Raw genomic sequence first — 16,970 nt, 5'->3', positions numbered from 1 at the left:
TATTATAATATTTGAGAAAAAAATATATTCTTTTTTTTTTTTTCTTTAAATGAATCCACACGCAAACACAAACAATTTTATTTATTATAATTTTATTCATTTGTGAAATTATTTGGAACAAAAAATTTGACAAATGTTTTATTACTTTGGTTCGTTTTATTTTTCGAAAACATTGCTATTCGATATTTACAAAAAAAAAGAAGGGGAAAAAATTTGAACATGGAAGGATAAATTTTTTCTCACTCGAGTGGAATTTAAATATCTTCTTTATGCGTCATAACGCAATTTTTATTTACATTAAATCATTCATTCGGCTGTAAGTTAACGGCTCTTTACGAGAACATATTTATTTTTATTTTTAACGACTCCGTTTCTCATAGTTTCTATCAAGGTTATTTCAAAACTTATTTATAAGAACACTTGTTCCAACTTTTATAGGTTTATGTTAGATCTACAGTATCAAACAAAAGTATTTGCAACAAATAAAATTATTCTTATCACAATTAAATCTTTGCTAAAAGTACGATTATTTTTTTTAATAATTTATTGACAAAAAATGTCTCTTTAATTAATAATTGAATTATGAATAAATGAAATGAATTTACAATAAAAAAAACTTTATAAGGGTTCCGTATATTATTTAAAAATTGTTATTAATTTATAAACATTTATTGAGTTTTTAATAAATTTCAAATTCGTTGATGGATCAAAAATAACCAAACAATCGTATCTATTAAAAAATTTACCATTAACAATAATTACACACGAATTTTGTAGTATATACCAATACTTTTGTCTAATACTGTATATAATATGCATTTTTTTGTACACATATATACATATATAGTATTTTCTTTCCTTATCTAGGATGTAAAAAAAAAACTCTTTTCGGTTTCACGCTAGATTCGTTCTACCGTACCAACAGCGTCAAATCTCTTTGATTCCAACTTTATTTCCGCTCGAATAACGAAATCAAAATCTCTTTTCTAGAGGGAATTCTTTCGCGACGAAAGCAATGGCTTTTCTATCTCAATGTTAGATACTTTTACGAAGTAAATACCTATGTCGGTTCTATCGATACCGTGAAAATACGATACAAGTGCACAAGAGAGCAAAAAAATAACGAGTTTTCTCGGGGGAAGTTAATGACCTGACGCTTTCTAGAATCCGATTGAAAAAGTCGCATTTTTTCGATTTTTATTTTTTTTCTATTTTTTTATTTTCTTTTTTTTTTCATTATACCAAATGTCATCGAGTATGCTACGATTTAATTTCATTTAAAAGTACTCATTATTCGTATATCTTTTCCAATAGTATTTTTTATAATATAAACACATTTTCTTATAATTATTTAAATATATAATATCATAATTATTAAATTAAATTCATTTAATGAAAGCATGATTATGTAAAATTGTTTGAAAGGAAGGGTTAATTTCTTAGGGATGATTTTTAACTACTATATCCTATAAAATCATTTCATATTGGGTTAATAAATGAAAAAATAGGCGATATAATATTTCTATATAAATATATAATTTAATCTTTTATTCGGCATGAGAAAATTACTTTCGTATGATCTTACATTAATATTTGATCATATCAGACGGATAGTTTAAACGCTCGTTACATTTACAACATTACACGAGGAGAACTCTACTCGAGTAGTCAATATGGCGGACGCCCGTTAAAACATTTGGCGCGAATTGAGGTACATTCAAAACAGAAAGAAGAAAAAAAGAGAAAAAGAGTGAGAAAAAGAGAGAAAGAAATGGAAAATAGAACAAATTAAAGAAAATTATGTAATGTTTTGTTTCCTTACAAGGACATTGCGGACTGTGAATAAAATTAAATAAACAATATTTTAATTAATCGTCTAAAAATAATAATAATCACCGTATCTAATCGTAATGATTGTAATATGCTGGCGATGAAACGTATTTAGCAATTGGTACGGGTTTAGGATGAATAGCTGGTCCAACCTTTTTAACTATAGCATTGAATCCATTATGATCGTCTGCAGTATACTCGACGATTCGTACACTTCCATCGGGCTCGTTGACGCTGTAAGAACCGTGAACTACATCACCGTCACGGACTTCGTGTTGGGTCTTTACATCGCCAGTGTGAGGATCGTGTACACCATAGTTGAAGGTGTATTTAGGGTGCGACTGAAACGAAACGTGTTTGCGTAAGATCAATGTTGTTGCACTGGGTGCGCCCCAACAACTTCGAAGATCAAACGATCGACTTTTATTTGGTTTTTTCTTTTTTTATCATTTCAGGTTTTATCTTTTATAAAATCACGAAACTTTTTGACAAATAATAAGATTCCTTTCACATATAAATAAATCATTTTTCATGAATTTTAAATTCGTATAGAATACAGATTAAACTTACGGTTAATTATTTTTAATTTTTTTTTTCAAAAGATTAATTGTATCATAATTAATTGACTTACACGAGTATTAAGAGATTCAACCTCGAACTTAGTAATTTATAATTTTAACATTAAGTTGATCTAATCATTTAAGTGAGATTAAATACAATGAGAACGTATGTATTTAAAAAAAAAAAAAAATAAAGAATGAAACGTATGAATGAAAATGTCGTGAGAAAAAAGTGATATTTTCAGTGTGTGTTGCACGTATGTGTGTAACATAAAAAGCCAAAGAAGCATCTCTACTTGTGTTGTTGTTATTATTACTCTCTTGAAACTATAGTAAGTTCGTTCGGTAACATTCGCCAACGATATTTCGCTACTGGTATTCAATTAACATCGCGAGAAAGCGACGACAATGGGCGTCGCGAAACGTCGTCAACGTTAGAAATGAGATGCAACATGGAAAACAGAGAGAAGTTAGTTACAAAACAGAGATATAGTAGTCAACCTGCCTAAGTTCTCTTTTTTCTTTTCTTTATTTCTTTTTTCTTTTTTACGTGTGTGAGTTCTTACGGTGAAACACAGTGGGAGTCTCTATTTACCATATGTGAAAATAACGTGCGTTTTTTTAAAAAGGAACACGCAACATGACACGTTATAAAACCTGATTCTTTTTAACTTCTTTCATTTCGTAAAAAAAAGAACAAAAATGGGGAGCAACTAATAAGCGTGTCGTACGTGATTTTTGTTTTTTGGGGAAATTTTCACTTTTTGCGATATTTTTATTTTGTTGGGAAACCAATCTTTAATTGGGATTATGTTAATTTTATGAAAGTAGCTTTTCTTTTTCTTTTTCGCTAATATTTTATGCAAAAATGTTACACTCGATCGTTTACTGATTATATAATAATGAAATATTGATTACTTTCTCCTACCTCATCTCTCATTTTAAAAAATCAATTATTTCAAAGACGAGTTTGAAGAATATCTTATGCAAATTTTAATGAAAGAAATTTTCATTAAATTCGATAATAATGAACCTAGAATGTAAATAATTATTTAGCTATTATTTTACGGGGGTTACGAAGAGAAGTTGGGAAGAGAAAAATAAAATATTAAAAAATAAATAAAATAAAAGTAAATATTTTTTTGAATTGTGATATAAAAATATTTTCAATATAATCTCGTATTATGATTCTCAATGATTCGACAATATTTAATTGACGGAAGTAAAGATAAAAACAACTTACGTAATAGTCGTGGTCCTTGTCGGCGTGATGCTGTTTGTAGGAATGGAAAGTATGATCGAAGGATGAATCGGCGTGTAACGGTGCGGCCGAGACCGCGTGCACCGGAACTGCAATAGTTGGTAGAACAGCGTGTCCCTCGTAATCCGAAGATCCAGCATATCCCCCATCGAGGCCTTCGTAATCACTATAAGAAACCGTGTGACCGGTTGCTGTTCCTCCGTTGTAACCACTTACGAGAATCCCTTCGCACCACGCAAACATGGCACAGACCAGGTACAAAATCTACGAAAAATATTTTTAAAAAAAGAAAAGAGAAGAAAAGAAAGAACAAAATAAACAACAATACAAAATGTGTCATTCATCATTTTAAAATGATAAGAAATATAATATAATTGTGGAATAATTAAAATTTCTACGGTTTTTAACTTTGTGGTATATTACAATCTTAGATGTGAAAGTAAGTTTGTTATATTTAATTAACAATAAGGAAAATATTTTTACGAAATTTATATATATATATATTTCTTGGTTTTGTCAAATTACATTAAATGCACGCATATGCATTTCATACGAGTTAATTTTCTATTATTATATTTTTATTTAAAAAAAATAAACATGCACGTTTATAATTTTAATTAGAAATACAAATATATATTTTAAATGTTAATAAATTAATTATATCGATAAATGCATTACGTACCAATGTAAATAATACGTATACATTTCTTACGTAGTTATACTACTATCATCATCATCATTATTATTATTATTATTATAATTATTTGTCTTAATCAATCTGGGAATCTTTTTTTAAAAAAAAAAAAGATCATTTTCTTTTTTCTTTCTACGAATGATCAACGATAAGATATTTATCGATCCGTGAAAAAGAGCCCCGCACGTACATAAAACGATAAAAACAACACACATCGTCTCTCTCTTTCTCTCTCTCTTTCTATGCTGTTGGAATCTAACAACGGAAGGAAAAGGAAAAGGAAAGGGTAAAGAAGGGAAGGGAAGGGAAAAGTTTCATAAATTTCATAGTATCTCTTCGCAGCAAGTTGTTTCAAACTATGCATCAAATATTCTCCTTGAGAAGTCTATTTACGTTGAGGCATCAGTTTATCCATTTCCCACTTTTGATTTATTCGCCCGTTCCCTTAAGATTTCGCATAAAGAAAACTTCTTTATTTCGTTATTTCAAAAAAATAAAATAAATCTAAAATATATCTTTTCATATTCTGACGTTGAATCAAAACTAAATACGTAGTCTCTTAACTCGAACTTTTCTATATTCTTTTTTTTTAAATCCCTTTTTTGGATTATTTTCCTAGCGTGAAAATGGAGTAGTAATACTTGAATTATCAAGAAAAGAAGAAATGTCATTTCCTGTTCACGTGAGACACGTTTATACACCTTTAATCAAACTCAAAGTTTGACACGAATTCCTTTTTTTTCTTGGAAAAAAATTTAAAACTATCTTTCCAGTTTACTTTTTTTCTGACTGTCTATCTCTATCTCTTTCTTTTTCATTTTTTTATTTTAAAAATTATAGGAAATCTGTTTAAACGATTTTTCAAGAACGGTGTCAAAACCATGTGCACTTTGATTTAAAACAAGACGATTTATTGCTTAGTAATTTTTTTTTTATTCTTTCACTCGTAGCAATAATAATTATTGTTTCGTATGTATAAATGATGTGTACATGTATAAAATACAATCGAAAAGTATATACTACGAGAAAGATATATCGGTGAGAAAGATTTGTTACGAAGACTTTCCTTTTGAACTATTCGTTTGAAATTCAAATGGTTAAAGTGCCTTCTAAACCATCTTTCTCTTTTTATTTCTTTCTTTCTTTCTTTCTACTGTCATATTATACATTCTTCTTTACATTTCTATCTCATAAACTGAGCTCATAATCACACGTACTACGTTACCATATATATGTATACGTATGCATTATGGAGAAATGAAATTAGTAGAAGTAATGAAAGAAACACCTGATTCAAAATTCAGATTGGATAAAATGTTATTAAAAAAGAAAAAAATAAAAGAAATAAAAAAACATATGAAATTAATTACACGACGTATGAACTTTTTGTTGCAAACAGATTTAAAATGAAAAAAATAATATACGATTTAATATTATATTCTTAAATATAATTTATTGGTGTTGAAAAGATGAAATGAGAAAGATGGTGGTGTAAAAATGAAAAAAAAAAATGAAGAAAAGAAAGGTACACACGTGTGTATAGTAAAGAAACATAACATCCGTGTAACAATTTTTCATTCTCAAATATATCTAATATGATTTGTATGAAAAAGAGAGTGAGAGAGAAAGAAAAAGGAAGGAGTATTACATGAGTGAAAGACGAGGGTTGAAATGACTATTGGCAAGAACAAAACGAGGGTTCCAAGTTTTTAAATAATTTGTGTCTTTTGTCACCCATAAGTGATACACATTAACAAAAACATATCTTGAAAAACGTAGTAATAAAAATTTATATAAAAAAAAAAAAAAAACTAGTTTTAGAAGAAACAAAAAAAAATAATTATACAATAATTGATCTTAATTTGTAATTAAAAAAAGAAAAAATAGAGTAACAAAAGTAATTTTTTTAGAATAAAAATTGATAAGTATATGAAACACATATATATATATATATATATATATATATATATATATATTTATTATAAAAATTATTTTATAATAAAAATATTTTATTATTAGATCAATTGCCATAATTACAGACACACGTTAAAATATTTATTTAAAAAAAAATATATATAAATTTTATATATTAAATTTATATTTTAATATAAATATTTATGTATTATAAAAAATAGATAAATATTATATTAAATTTATATTTTAATATAAAATTAATTTATTTATATTAAAAAAAATAATAAACAAATAAAAATCGTATATAGTTGTATATTAGTAAAAAACAAATTAACTAATAAATCATATATACAGTTGTATATTAGTGAAAAAAAAAAGAAAAAAAAATGACAAGGAATAATATAATGAAATTTGTTTCATACCTTAAACATGATGGCGTTTTCTTTTCACAAAAGAACAACAATAAAAAAAATGTTTTCTATCTTAGGTTATTTTATGCGAGAGTACACGAAGTCACTGATAGCATTATTCTCGAACCGATGGGCTTATATCCATCTCCCACCAACCATGCTTTCGTTCCGGGCAAAAGCTCTTCTACGAACCTCCTCGTTTTACACTCCCTTCCTCTTCATGTATTTTCTCTCTCTTTCTCTCTCTCACACATACACACAAACAGACTCTATCTATCTCTTACTTGCAATCGCAGCCCCTTCTTTTTCATTTTTTTATTTTTTTATTTTTCTTACCTCTGTTAGGTTGAACGTTTAGTGGGCACGTGCTACACGTAACCCAAACGCGATGAACCATCGGTGGTCTACGTAAAAACTTCTTCCTTTTTTTTAATTTTTTTTTTTTTTGAACGTGAACGATTCTTTGAGTATTTTTTTGTTTTGTTTTTAAATCTTTTTGTTTTTATTTTTATTTTAATTTTAATTTTTTTCTATTTTTATGGAAATTTGTTTCGTTTCTATTCTGGGATGTGAAGAGGTGGGTAGAAGGTAGAGGGGGTAAAAGAAAAAGTTTAAAAATGTAATACACAATACAACCAATGAAAAAATTTTGAAAAACAAAAATTAAATAATTATAAACATATTTATAATAATTTAAAAATATTACACACACACACACAATCTTAAAATTGTAAATGTTACAATCTTAAATTACTTGTAAATATTATAATATTTGTTTTTTTTTTTAATAATTTATTAATTAATTACGATTTACATAATATAAGAAATTCTATGGGTTTAATAGGAAAAATAAAAGAAAGTAAAGATAACATTAAACAATGAAGAACATCATAGACGAGAATATTTTCACTTATCAGTAACAAATTCAAATTAACAAAAATCTCATTCGACGATCTAATTTCGTAATTTGGTTTTAATCGAAAGACAAAAGAACATTTCTCATTTTCGGTTGGTAATCATGTTTTAAATGTATTACCTTAATTTCATAAACTAAAAAAATAAACTAAGTTTCTACCTATAAATAACACGTAACCCTCCATTTTAAACGAATCCAACAGGAAGAAAGAGAAAGAGATGAGATTTAACTATATATATGAACAGGAAGTATAACTTAAGTTTTAAAATGCTATTGGCCAATACTTTCGACTAACTACATACATTCATGAGTGTTTTGAGTTGGCCGAAAGTTGAATCACTCGTTTCATTTGTATTTTAAAAAGATTCTCGTTATCAACACTATACGTTATACAACTGAATGAATTTTGTAATATTATTTTCTTTTTTACACAAATTTTGAAGCATGGGAAAAGTAGTCGACGAGTTTGAGAATATTTTTTTTTTTTTCGAACGTAACAGTCACAATTATATTCCCACTTTTTATTAAATGGTTACGAGTATTAGTATTAGCAGTAGTAGTGGTGGTTTTTATTAAAGGAATGACATTGCTATGAGAATCCTGTAATTGAACGTTACTCACTCTCCCCCATACGAGTTTTACGTTTCCTTGGACGATTTCGTTAACTTAAAAGAAATATTACAAACTTTCTTTCAACGTTAGCTACGATAAAATATTTCTTTCTTTTTTTTGTTTCTTCTTCTATTTATTTTTATTATTATTCACTCTTACGCAGTTACTTATTATCCGTTTGCGTTCTTACGTCCTGTGTGTAGGGGCAATCATGTTTCATAAGGTATACAATTCACTCGTGCACTACTCCACCGAGTTAGTTTCAATTTCGTCAACTTTTTATTATTCCTTCCTTTTATTCAATCCTTGCATAAATATAATAAACACATATATATTTATATATGAATGTGTTGTTCAAGAAAATAAGATTTAATAAATTCTATTTCATTTTTCTTCCTATACCTCTCCTTCCTTTTAATATACATACATATACATATAATTTATAACAAAAATATAATATTATATATATTCTTTTATGAATTAATTTTTTACTAATTTATTTTTTATTATTTTTATTTTATTTCATATTTAATTTATTATTTTGTTTTATTTTATTTTAATTTATATTTATATTTATTCTTTTTATTTTAAATTAATTTTTTATAAATAAATGAAGGATATTATATTTTTTTTTGTATATTAAAATACATAATATTATATCTCTTTTTATATTAAAATATATAATATTATATATATAATATTTTAGATAATATTTTATATATACATAATTAATATTATATTATATATATTATATTTTTATTAACATTTTTAAATATATAATATAATAAATTTTAATATTAAAAATATCATAAACTTTTTTATAATATATTATAACAAGACTTAAATAATTAAAAACCTATTTTTCACTATTTAGAAATATCATAATCTTTTTTTGTTTTTAATAATTTATTAATTCATTACATCTATATACATCATTTCTTTTCATATACACACATACATATATATCGATCCACTTTAGTTAACTAAAAATTATGATAATATAATTTCATTCCAAGTCCTCATGACCTTAGAAAAAAAAAATAGGAAAGAAAATTCAATTGTCTGATAGTGGAAAGTAGCTTTTCATCGAGTAGAGAATATCTAGAACGAAAGAAGATGTGAATAGAATGAAAGATAGACAAATGAAAGAAGAACAAGATATAGATCCCTTACTTAGTTTTTTTCTATTTGCTAAAAGGAAACCTTATTATAATATTTTTTTTTTTATATTAATCAAACTATTCTCACTAATAACTAATAACTGTCTTGCCACTTTTTTATAAAATTAATTCGTTTCATTATTTCACGTTAATTCAATGACTATTCCAAATTTGATCTTACCCATAATGATTATTATTTATTTTTTGTTTATAAAATTAATGAAAAATCATTAAAATTAAATATTCGATGAAATTATGCAACTACAAACTTATTGTTTTTTAAAATTGTAAGATTGTAATAATTTTTCTTTAAAACAGGCATCTCCAAATTCGATTTGAACTATGATGATTATTATTTATTTTTTGTTTATAAAATTAATGAAAAATCACGAACGTTAAATATTCGATGAAATTATGCAACTACAAACACATTGTTTTTTAACATTGTAAGGTTGTAATAATTTTTCTTTAAAACAAGCATCTTCAAATTAGATCTTATCCATGATATATTTTATTAATTTTTTATATATAAAATTAATAAAAAAATCATGAACGTTAATATTCAATGAAATTATGCAACTACGAACTAGTTATTCGTTTTAAAATTGTAAGATTGTAATTTTCTTTCAAAACAGACATCTCATTTCGTCAGTTCACCTAACAATTTGCATTCTTACGTTATAATAATGCAAAAGGAAGTAGATTTGCTTTCATAACTGATTCAAAATTGGTTAAGTATCAAAAGGTATGGAAAAAAAAACAAAAGGTAATAGAAATAACACCAGGTATATATGTGTTCTTATTTAATGACTACTTCGCACTATCTTTTTATGGATATTATCTCGTTAACTATACCCAACCCAGTAGAGAGACGACGACGGCAATGTCCTTGCATGATGAAGATCGAATATAATAACAGTTTCCACGTTCACTCTGACTTCTCGTTTTACAAGGAAAAGATTCATCCTACCGTTTAAAACCCATACCTGTGTTGTTGTTGTATTGTCTCTTAGAATCTTGTAAACGATTTACAAGGAAAAGTATATTTTTTAATAGTATATGTATGATATTTTTTTATTATATGTATGTATGTATGTATGTGTAATACTCGTACACATTTTTATCATTCAAGTCTTTACTTTCGAAGTAACCACGAGTTAAAGCATACGAGGTTTATATAAATGAAACACCTATTGAGATTTCATTTTGTTTAATTGTAAATGAGTTTTATTTGTTTTATTATTTAATAAATTTTAATTAGATAATTAATATATGATATTATTGTTTATTTATTTATATATTTGTTATTATATATAATAAATATTATTTGTTTTATTATTTAATAGATTTAATTAGATATTTGTTATATATATTAAATATTATTTATAATTTTTATATATATTAAATATATTTTATATAATATATAAATTAAATGTGTGTGTGTGTATATTTTATATATTATTATATGTATATATTATTTAACAGGAGCATTATATTTTGTTTATCTGATATTTTATTAGACTACATTAAACAATTGATAAAATTTTTTGATGAAGCGGGATTTGAGAACTCGGGAACATACGATCAACTGGATTGACATTACTTGATGGTGTGTTTCCTCACTGAGCCATACGAACATATCATATTTATATTATTATATCTTATTGATAATTTTATTGATAATTACTATCACCTTTTTTCCATTTATTTTTTTGATTAAACGAAGTTCCAAATTTCTATGAAATAATTAAAATTATTTTATAGTTAAAAGTTTGTAATTTGTTATAAAAAATATTCTACTTTTTCTTTCACATTTACACCCTCCATATAAATATTCATATCTACATATATTTCACTTTTACTTTTCATTTCTTACTTTTACTGATAAATGAAAGAGAAACAAAAATATATTCTAACGTGTTCTTCGAAAGATTTAAATAAAAATAGAACAGTCTTATAAATATTAATCATTATACGTGAATTTTCTGAACTCGTAGTCTCTCGTGAAAGTGTTTTTATTGTCCAAGCATTGGCCGGAAGATCAGAGAGGTAGTAAATGTGTATACTAAATAAGTACATACATGTAACACGTACATATATATCCCTACATATATTTTCAATTTCGTGAACGAAATTGCTTTTGTTTTCTTTTTATTTTATTTTTATTTTTATATATTTTTTTTTTCTTTATATTTTGTTACTTCGATAAAAGTAAATATATCGATGATCGATTTCTGAACGAATTTCCGCGGGGCCGTGAAAGCTACGAACAATATCTGAATCCACGAGATGTATCGAATGTTTCCGTATCACGTTTGCTATTAAACATATATATATATATATATGTGTGTATGTATGTGTGTGTGTGTGTGTGTATGTACTCTCAATCATTTCCAATGTATACATATATATATATATAGAAGTAGGTGTTGCGGTATTTCACGAAGAAACCACGTTCGTGGTGTTTCGTTACATGGGGGATTGACTTGGAAAAAAAGACAATAACAACAACACAACAAAATGAAAGCCTTTACGTATGCTTTTATCATCAATGTCAATGTCCCCTACGACATAACAACGTCATACCCATTTACTTAGGAAGTACACTTTCATCTAATAATAAATGTAAGATTTTATTGTTATAAACGTTTTATTTTTAAAGTAATTTTTATTTTTCGTTCGATGAATTTACATTCGAAATATTTTCCATATTTAAAAATTGTTATAATAATTTTGATAAAATAAATAACACATTAAAATATAATATTAAAATATTGAAATATTTCCAAGTTTAATTATAGTTTTATTTTTTTATTTTTACATACTTTTCGTGATGTGAGTTTTTGAATAATTCAAAACCTAAATAAAATGAATAAATTTTTCTCTTTTTTTTTTTTTTTAATTAGATATTCGAAGTTTACATATTGTTAGGGGAGATTAATTATTTTTTTTTTTTTGAAGATAATTTAAAAAAAAAACTATACACTGTATAAGATAAAAATTATTGAAATATTTTTCTATTAAAATTAAACTTGATTTTATAATAATTTAAAAATAAATTAGAAAATTTTTGTATCAAAATTTTATTTGTTACACAACCGATCGATATAAATTTTCTTTTCTTCATCATTTTCTTTGAAGAAAGAATTTCTTTTAAAAGTCGTCCATACTGTTACGATTCTAACAACCGTGAAAGGTTGCCTCGTGACCGTAATAGAAAAGAAGGAGGGATCACAGTCACAGATATAGTTACATATCGATAAAAGTAACGTGACATGTGTGTTGAAAACTATGTGCAGGGTTACTTACGGTATTTAGTATGTATGGCAAACTACACCATAACTGCGCCAACTCTAATACACATACAAACACACACAAATCTATATAAACATGCATCGTACTAACATTATGAAACTTATGGAAAGTTTTATACTGCACTCCCACGCTGCATTCGACAACATCTGACAAACAAATAATCTAATCCTCTTTCTCTTATTCTTGTTTTTTTTTTTTTAAATCCTTCCTATAAAATATTCTAATTCGCAGAACCCTAAAAATCTACTGTATAATAATAATAATACATCAAATACTTTTTAAACATAAAATCAAGAGCACGTTTTCAAATTTAGCTCGTTTTAACCAGTTAATAAAGTTTGACGAATATACCCGTCATGAAGAAGTAACAGAATTTTGTGTAGACTAGTATACTCGTCGTGTGTAAAAATTAATGACCATTAGCTATTTAAATTTTAATTTTTGTAAAAAACATTGAACATAATCTCAAATTTTAAGATTAGTAAGAAGAAATTTAAGATTTGTCAATTACTATTTGTTTTTTATTTTTAGAATTTATTTTATCTTCATAAATGAGCAATTGTAACCTCAAAACTTGTCATTAGGTCGATTTTAGCGGCACACAGCGGTGCTCACTTTCAAAATGGAGCATCACAGTAAACTGGTTAACTAAGATTTAAAAATTGTTGATTATGAATCAACTTACAATTAGATAAACCGATTAAAAATATTGGAAAAATAATTATAGTACTATTTAATCAATTATTAGATAAAGAACTATATAATAATAATAATATATGAAATATTTTTTAAACATAACCTCAACATTACATTTTCTTATCGTATTATAATTAAAATATTATTGATTTTAATGTAAATCTCATTACTAAGATCGTTGATTATGAATCAACTTAGATAAACCGATTAAAAATGTTAGAAAAACAATTATAGTACTATTTAATCAATTTTTAGATAAAGATACGTTTATTATAAACGTTTTACAGTACTTAGAAGTTATATCGGTGTGTAGTAACGTTTAACGGAAGCAAATATGCGTGTAATATCGTCCCCTCTTGTTGTTTGTTATTTTTTTTTTTATCATTCTCTCTCTCTCTCTCTCTCTCTCTTTCTCGTATGTCTTAAAAATTGTATTTATCTTCGTTGCACTAACGTCGATTGAATTACACAATGCATTGTTTAATGTTGTAATTTCAATACAATCGTGTGAAAATAATAGTCATTCAAGAGAGAGAGAGAAAAAAATAAAGAAAGAGAGAGAAAGAGAGAGAGAGAGAGATGAAATAGAAGGAAGGAAAAATAGAAGTAGAAGAAGAAAAAATAGAAGTAGAAGAAGAAAAAATAGAAGAAGAAGAAGAAGAAGAAGAAATGTTTCGACGTATCCTTGGCACGGGCCGATTGAACGACACGAACCGTGACTTTTTATTCTTTTTTTTTTTTTAATTCTTTTTTTCTACTCTAGTACTTTGCTTATAGTGTGTGAAGCGACGAAGGCTTTGCTTAACCGAGGCCGCCAACTCTTTTTCTATTTTGCCGTTTAGTTTAGTTTAACATAAAGTCAGTGTCGAGTATTTTTCTGTTTTTTTCCTTTTTCTTGTTCTACATTTCTTTCTTTCTTTCTTTTTTTTTACTCGAGAATATTTAAAGGTGGATGAATTTTAAAATTCCTTGACATTTTTTGGGGATATTTGAACATTTTTATATAACATTTATTTTGTTATCTTTAAAAAAATTTTATTGAATGTTTTTTTCTTTTTTTTATTGACTCTACTAACACCATTAATTATTTTAAATATTTCATAACATTTATTTTTATTACATATGTAATGAATTTCTTAATTTTTTTCTTGGTAAAATTAATATTATTTTATTTTTTAAATTATTTAAAATATTTTATAATATTTACTATCCGAATATTTACTACTAATGTTTTTAACGAATTGTTTTATATTTATATTTATATTGTTTAATCTAAATTATTGATATGTATAGTATATTTATTAAAATAGTTTTCTTGGTAAAATTGATATTTTTTTTTTATTTTGAATTATTAAAAATATTTTATAATATTTACTATCCGAATATTTACTACTTATTTTTTTTTTTGATAAATTATTTTATATTTATATTTATATTGTTTAATCTAAATTATTGATATGTATAATATATTTATTATAATAGTTTTCTTGGTAAAATTGATATTATTTTTTTTATTTTAAATTATTTAAAATATTTTATAATATTTAATATCCGAATATTTACTATTATTTATGTTTTTGACGAATTATTTTATATTTATTGTAATAGGTTAGTTTCATCAAGTTAGTTATCTCGATTTAAATCTCACGTTTCAACCAGTTCTCCTTCGTCTTCTTTTACTGCTACTTTTTAAAACTCGTTATTTTGTCGAAGCGTGAGAAACGAAGTAGTACATAATCGATCGTTCGATAGATCATGACACTTCGTTTTACTACTACTCATCGTTGATTTCATTGATCTCGAGAGCACGTAGAATAAATATGATTCATTGATTCGTGTCACGTATATACACGGTATGTCTTCAATCATACCGTTAGCATTTTTCTATATATCTATATATATCATCGATAATATTTGTTTCCTATTTAAAAAATACATTTAATAATAATAAAAAAATTTATTTCAAATGCAAACAAGCAAACAAACAAACAAAAAGATTAAAATAAAGTTTTACATTAATAATATAATATAATATAATAATTATTATATATATTATAATATATTTTATGTAATTTTTATATTATATAAAAATAATCTAATTAAATTATTTTATACAATATTTTAATAATATAAATTTAATTATATAATATATTATATCATATAATTATTATATTATTTCTATAATATAACATATACATTTTTAATTTTAATTCTTATATATATATGTAATTATATTTGTAAGTTAAATATAACTATAATAATATATTTATATATATTTATAAATAATTATATTTAATTCTAAAAAACAATTATTTTACGTTTATAATATAATAACGTAATATATATATATATATATAATTAATATATTACGTAATAATATACGTAAATATAAATATAATAACGTAATATTTATAAACGATCAGAGACGAATAGGTAAATAAAGTATTAAACCAACTCTCATTCGATTTTAACGTCATTAAGGTTTGCAGCACGAGGTCATCATAATAATTCTCGCGAGAATATTGGATCATTTATTCTATTCCTTTCAATCTGTTGTAAAAGTTGATTGTTTTTAAAGAACCATTCGTTCATTTTGTGATTCTTCAAGTTAAAGGTGTGGTTTGTTTTCCCGGAAGGGGCAAGGTAAGAAAATGAAAGATAGAAAAATGAATCACAAAACTATTTCATTTTTGTCATCCTCTAAGTATTATATTTTTATCGTTCAATGAAGCAACATAACCACAAATACACACCCACACGTATACACCTATAGAAACACAAATACAATTTAAGTTATATTTACCTGTAAATATTTCAACATTTTTAATGAGACACGTTGATTATGCTATGCGCTAACAAGCTGCTTACTAATCATTCTTTTGTAAATCAATGTGTACACACACATACACATATTTATATACATAGAAATGCATAGGATAGATATATCTATAAAACAAAACAAAAAAATTGTAATATAAGTCTGAAGATATTTCGAATAATTAGAGTAATCCATTAATTTCATTTTGCACATCGCCTACCACTATCTTCGATCTTCATTTTCTTTCCCTTTCTTTTCTCATTTCCCTAGTTTTTTTTTTTTCCTTTATTTTATTCTTTCCAGCTCGTTATTTCTCGTATGCTTTCTTTATTAAAAAAATTGCGTTTCTACTATGGATAGGACTGGGAGAGAGAGGGAGGGGATATCTGATGTGCGTTAAATGAAAATAATGTAAAATTGGTCGTTAAATATTCCATGTAATTGAAACTATAATGAAAATCATAACAAATAAAAAATACAAACAAAAAAATGGATTTATATCTGACATTTATAATATTACTTTATAAATGCGATGTATATAAATAACAACGAATTAAATTGTTACATACTCGTCAAAGAGATTATTAAACGAAATATCGAATAAATTTTGTAAAAATTAAAATAATTATTTAATTTTATAATTTTTCTTAATATAATTATGTTTTTTTTAGAATTAAGTATAATTATTACCACCCCTAGTTATTATATAAATATATATAAATATAATATTATAGTTATATTTAATTTATAAATATAATTATTTAATTATATATTATAATTATTT

The 16,970-nt window shown here is 24.9% G+C and overlaps 2 protein-coding genes across 2 annotated transcripts in view; one reads left to right on the top strand and one right to left on the bottom strand.

The window, feature by feature from the left end:
- Positions 1-16,970, top strand: part of CDase (neutral ceramidase) — a 41,547-nt gene that overhangs the window by 10,905 nt on the left and 13,672 nt on the right. The window lies entirely within an intron of this gene.
- CPR6 (cuticular protein 6) lies at positions 584-7,290 on the bottom strand. The gene is made up of 3 exons (XM_015329193.2): positions 6,682-7,290; positions 3,634-3,915; positions 584-2,171 (listed from the first exon to the last, which is right to left on the bottom strand). The coding sequence occupies exons 1-3, from the start codon at positions 6,688-6,690 to the stop codon at positions 1,902-1,904; spliced, it is 561 nt and encodes a 186-aa protein (XP_015184679.1). The 5' UTR covers positions 6,691-7,290; the 3' UTR covers positions 584-1,901.

This window comes from Polistes dominula, unplaced genomic scaffold, assembly GCF_049000335.1.
Source record: "Polistes dominula isolate Pdom_NZ unplaced genomic scaffold, Pdom_raw_medaka contig_12, whole genome shotgun sequence".
Taxonomy (NCBI): Eukaryota; Metazoa; Arthropoda; class Insecta; order Hymenoptera; family Vespidae; genus Polistes; species Polistes dominula.
This window is presented reverse-complemented; position numbering and strand designations above follow the sequence as displayed.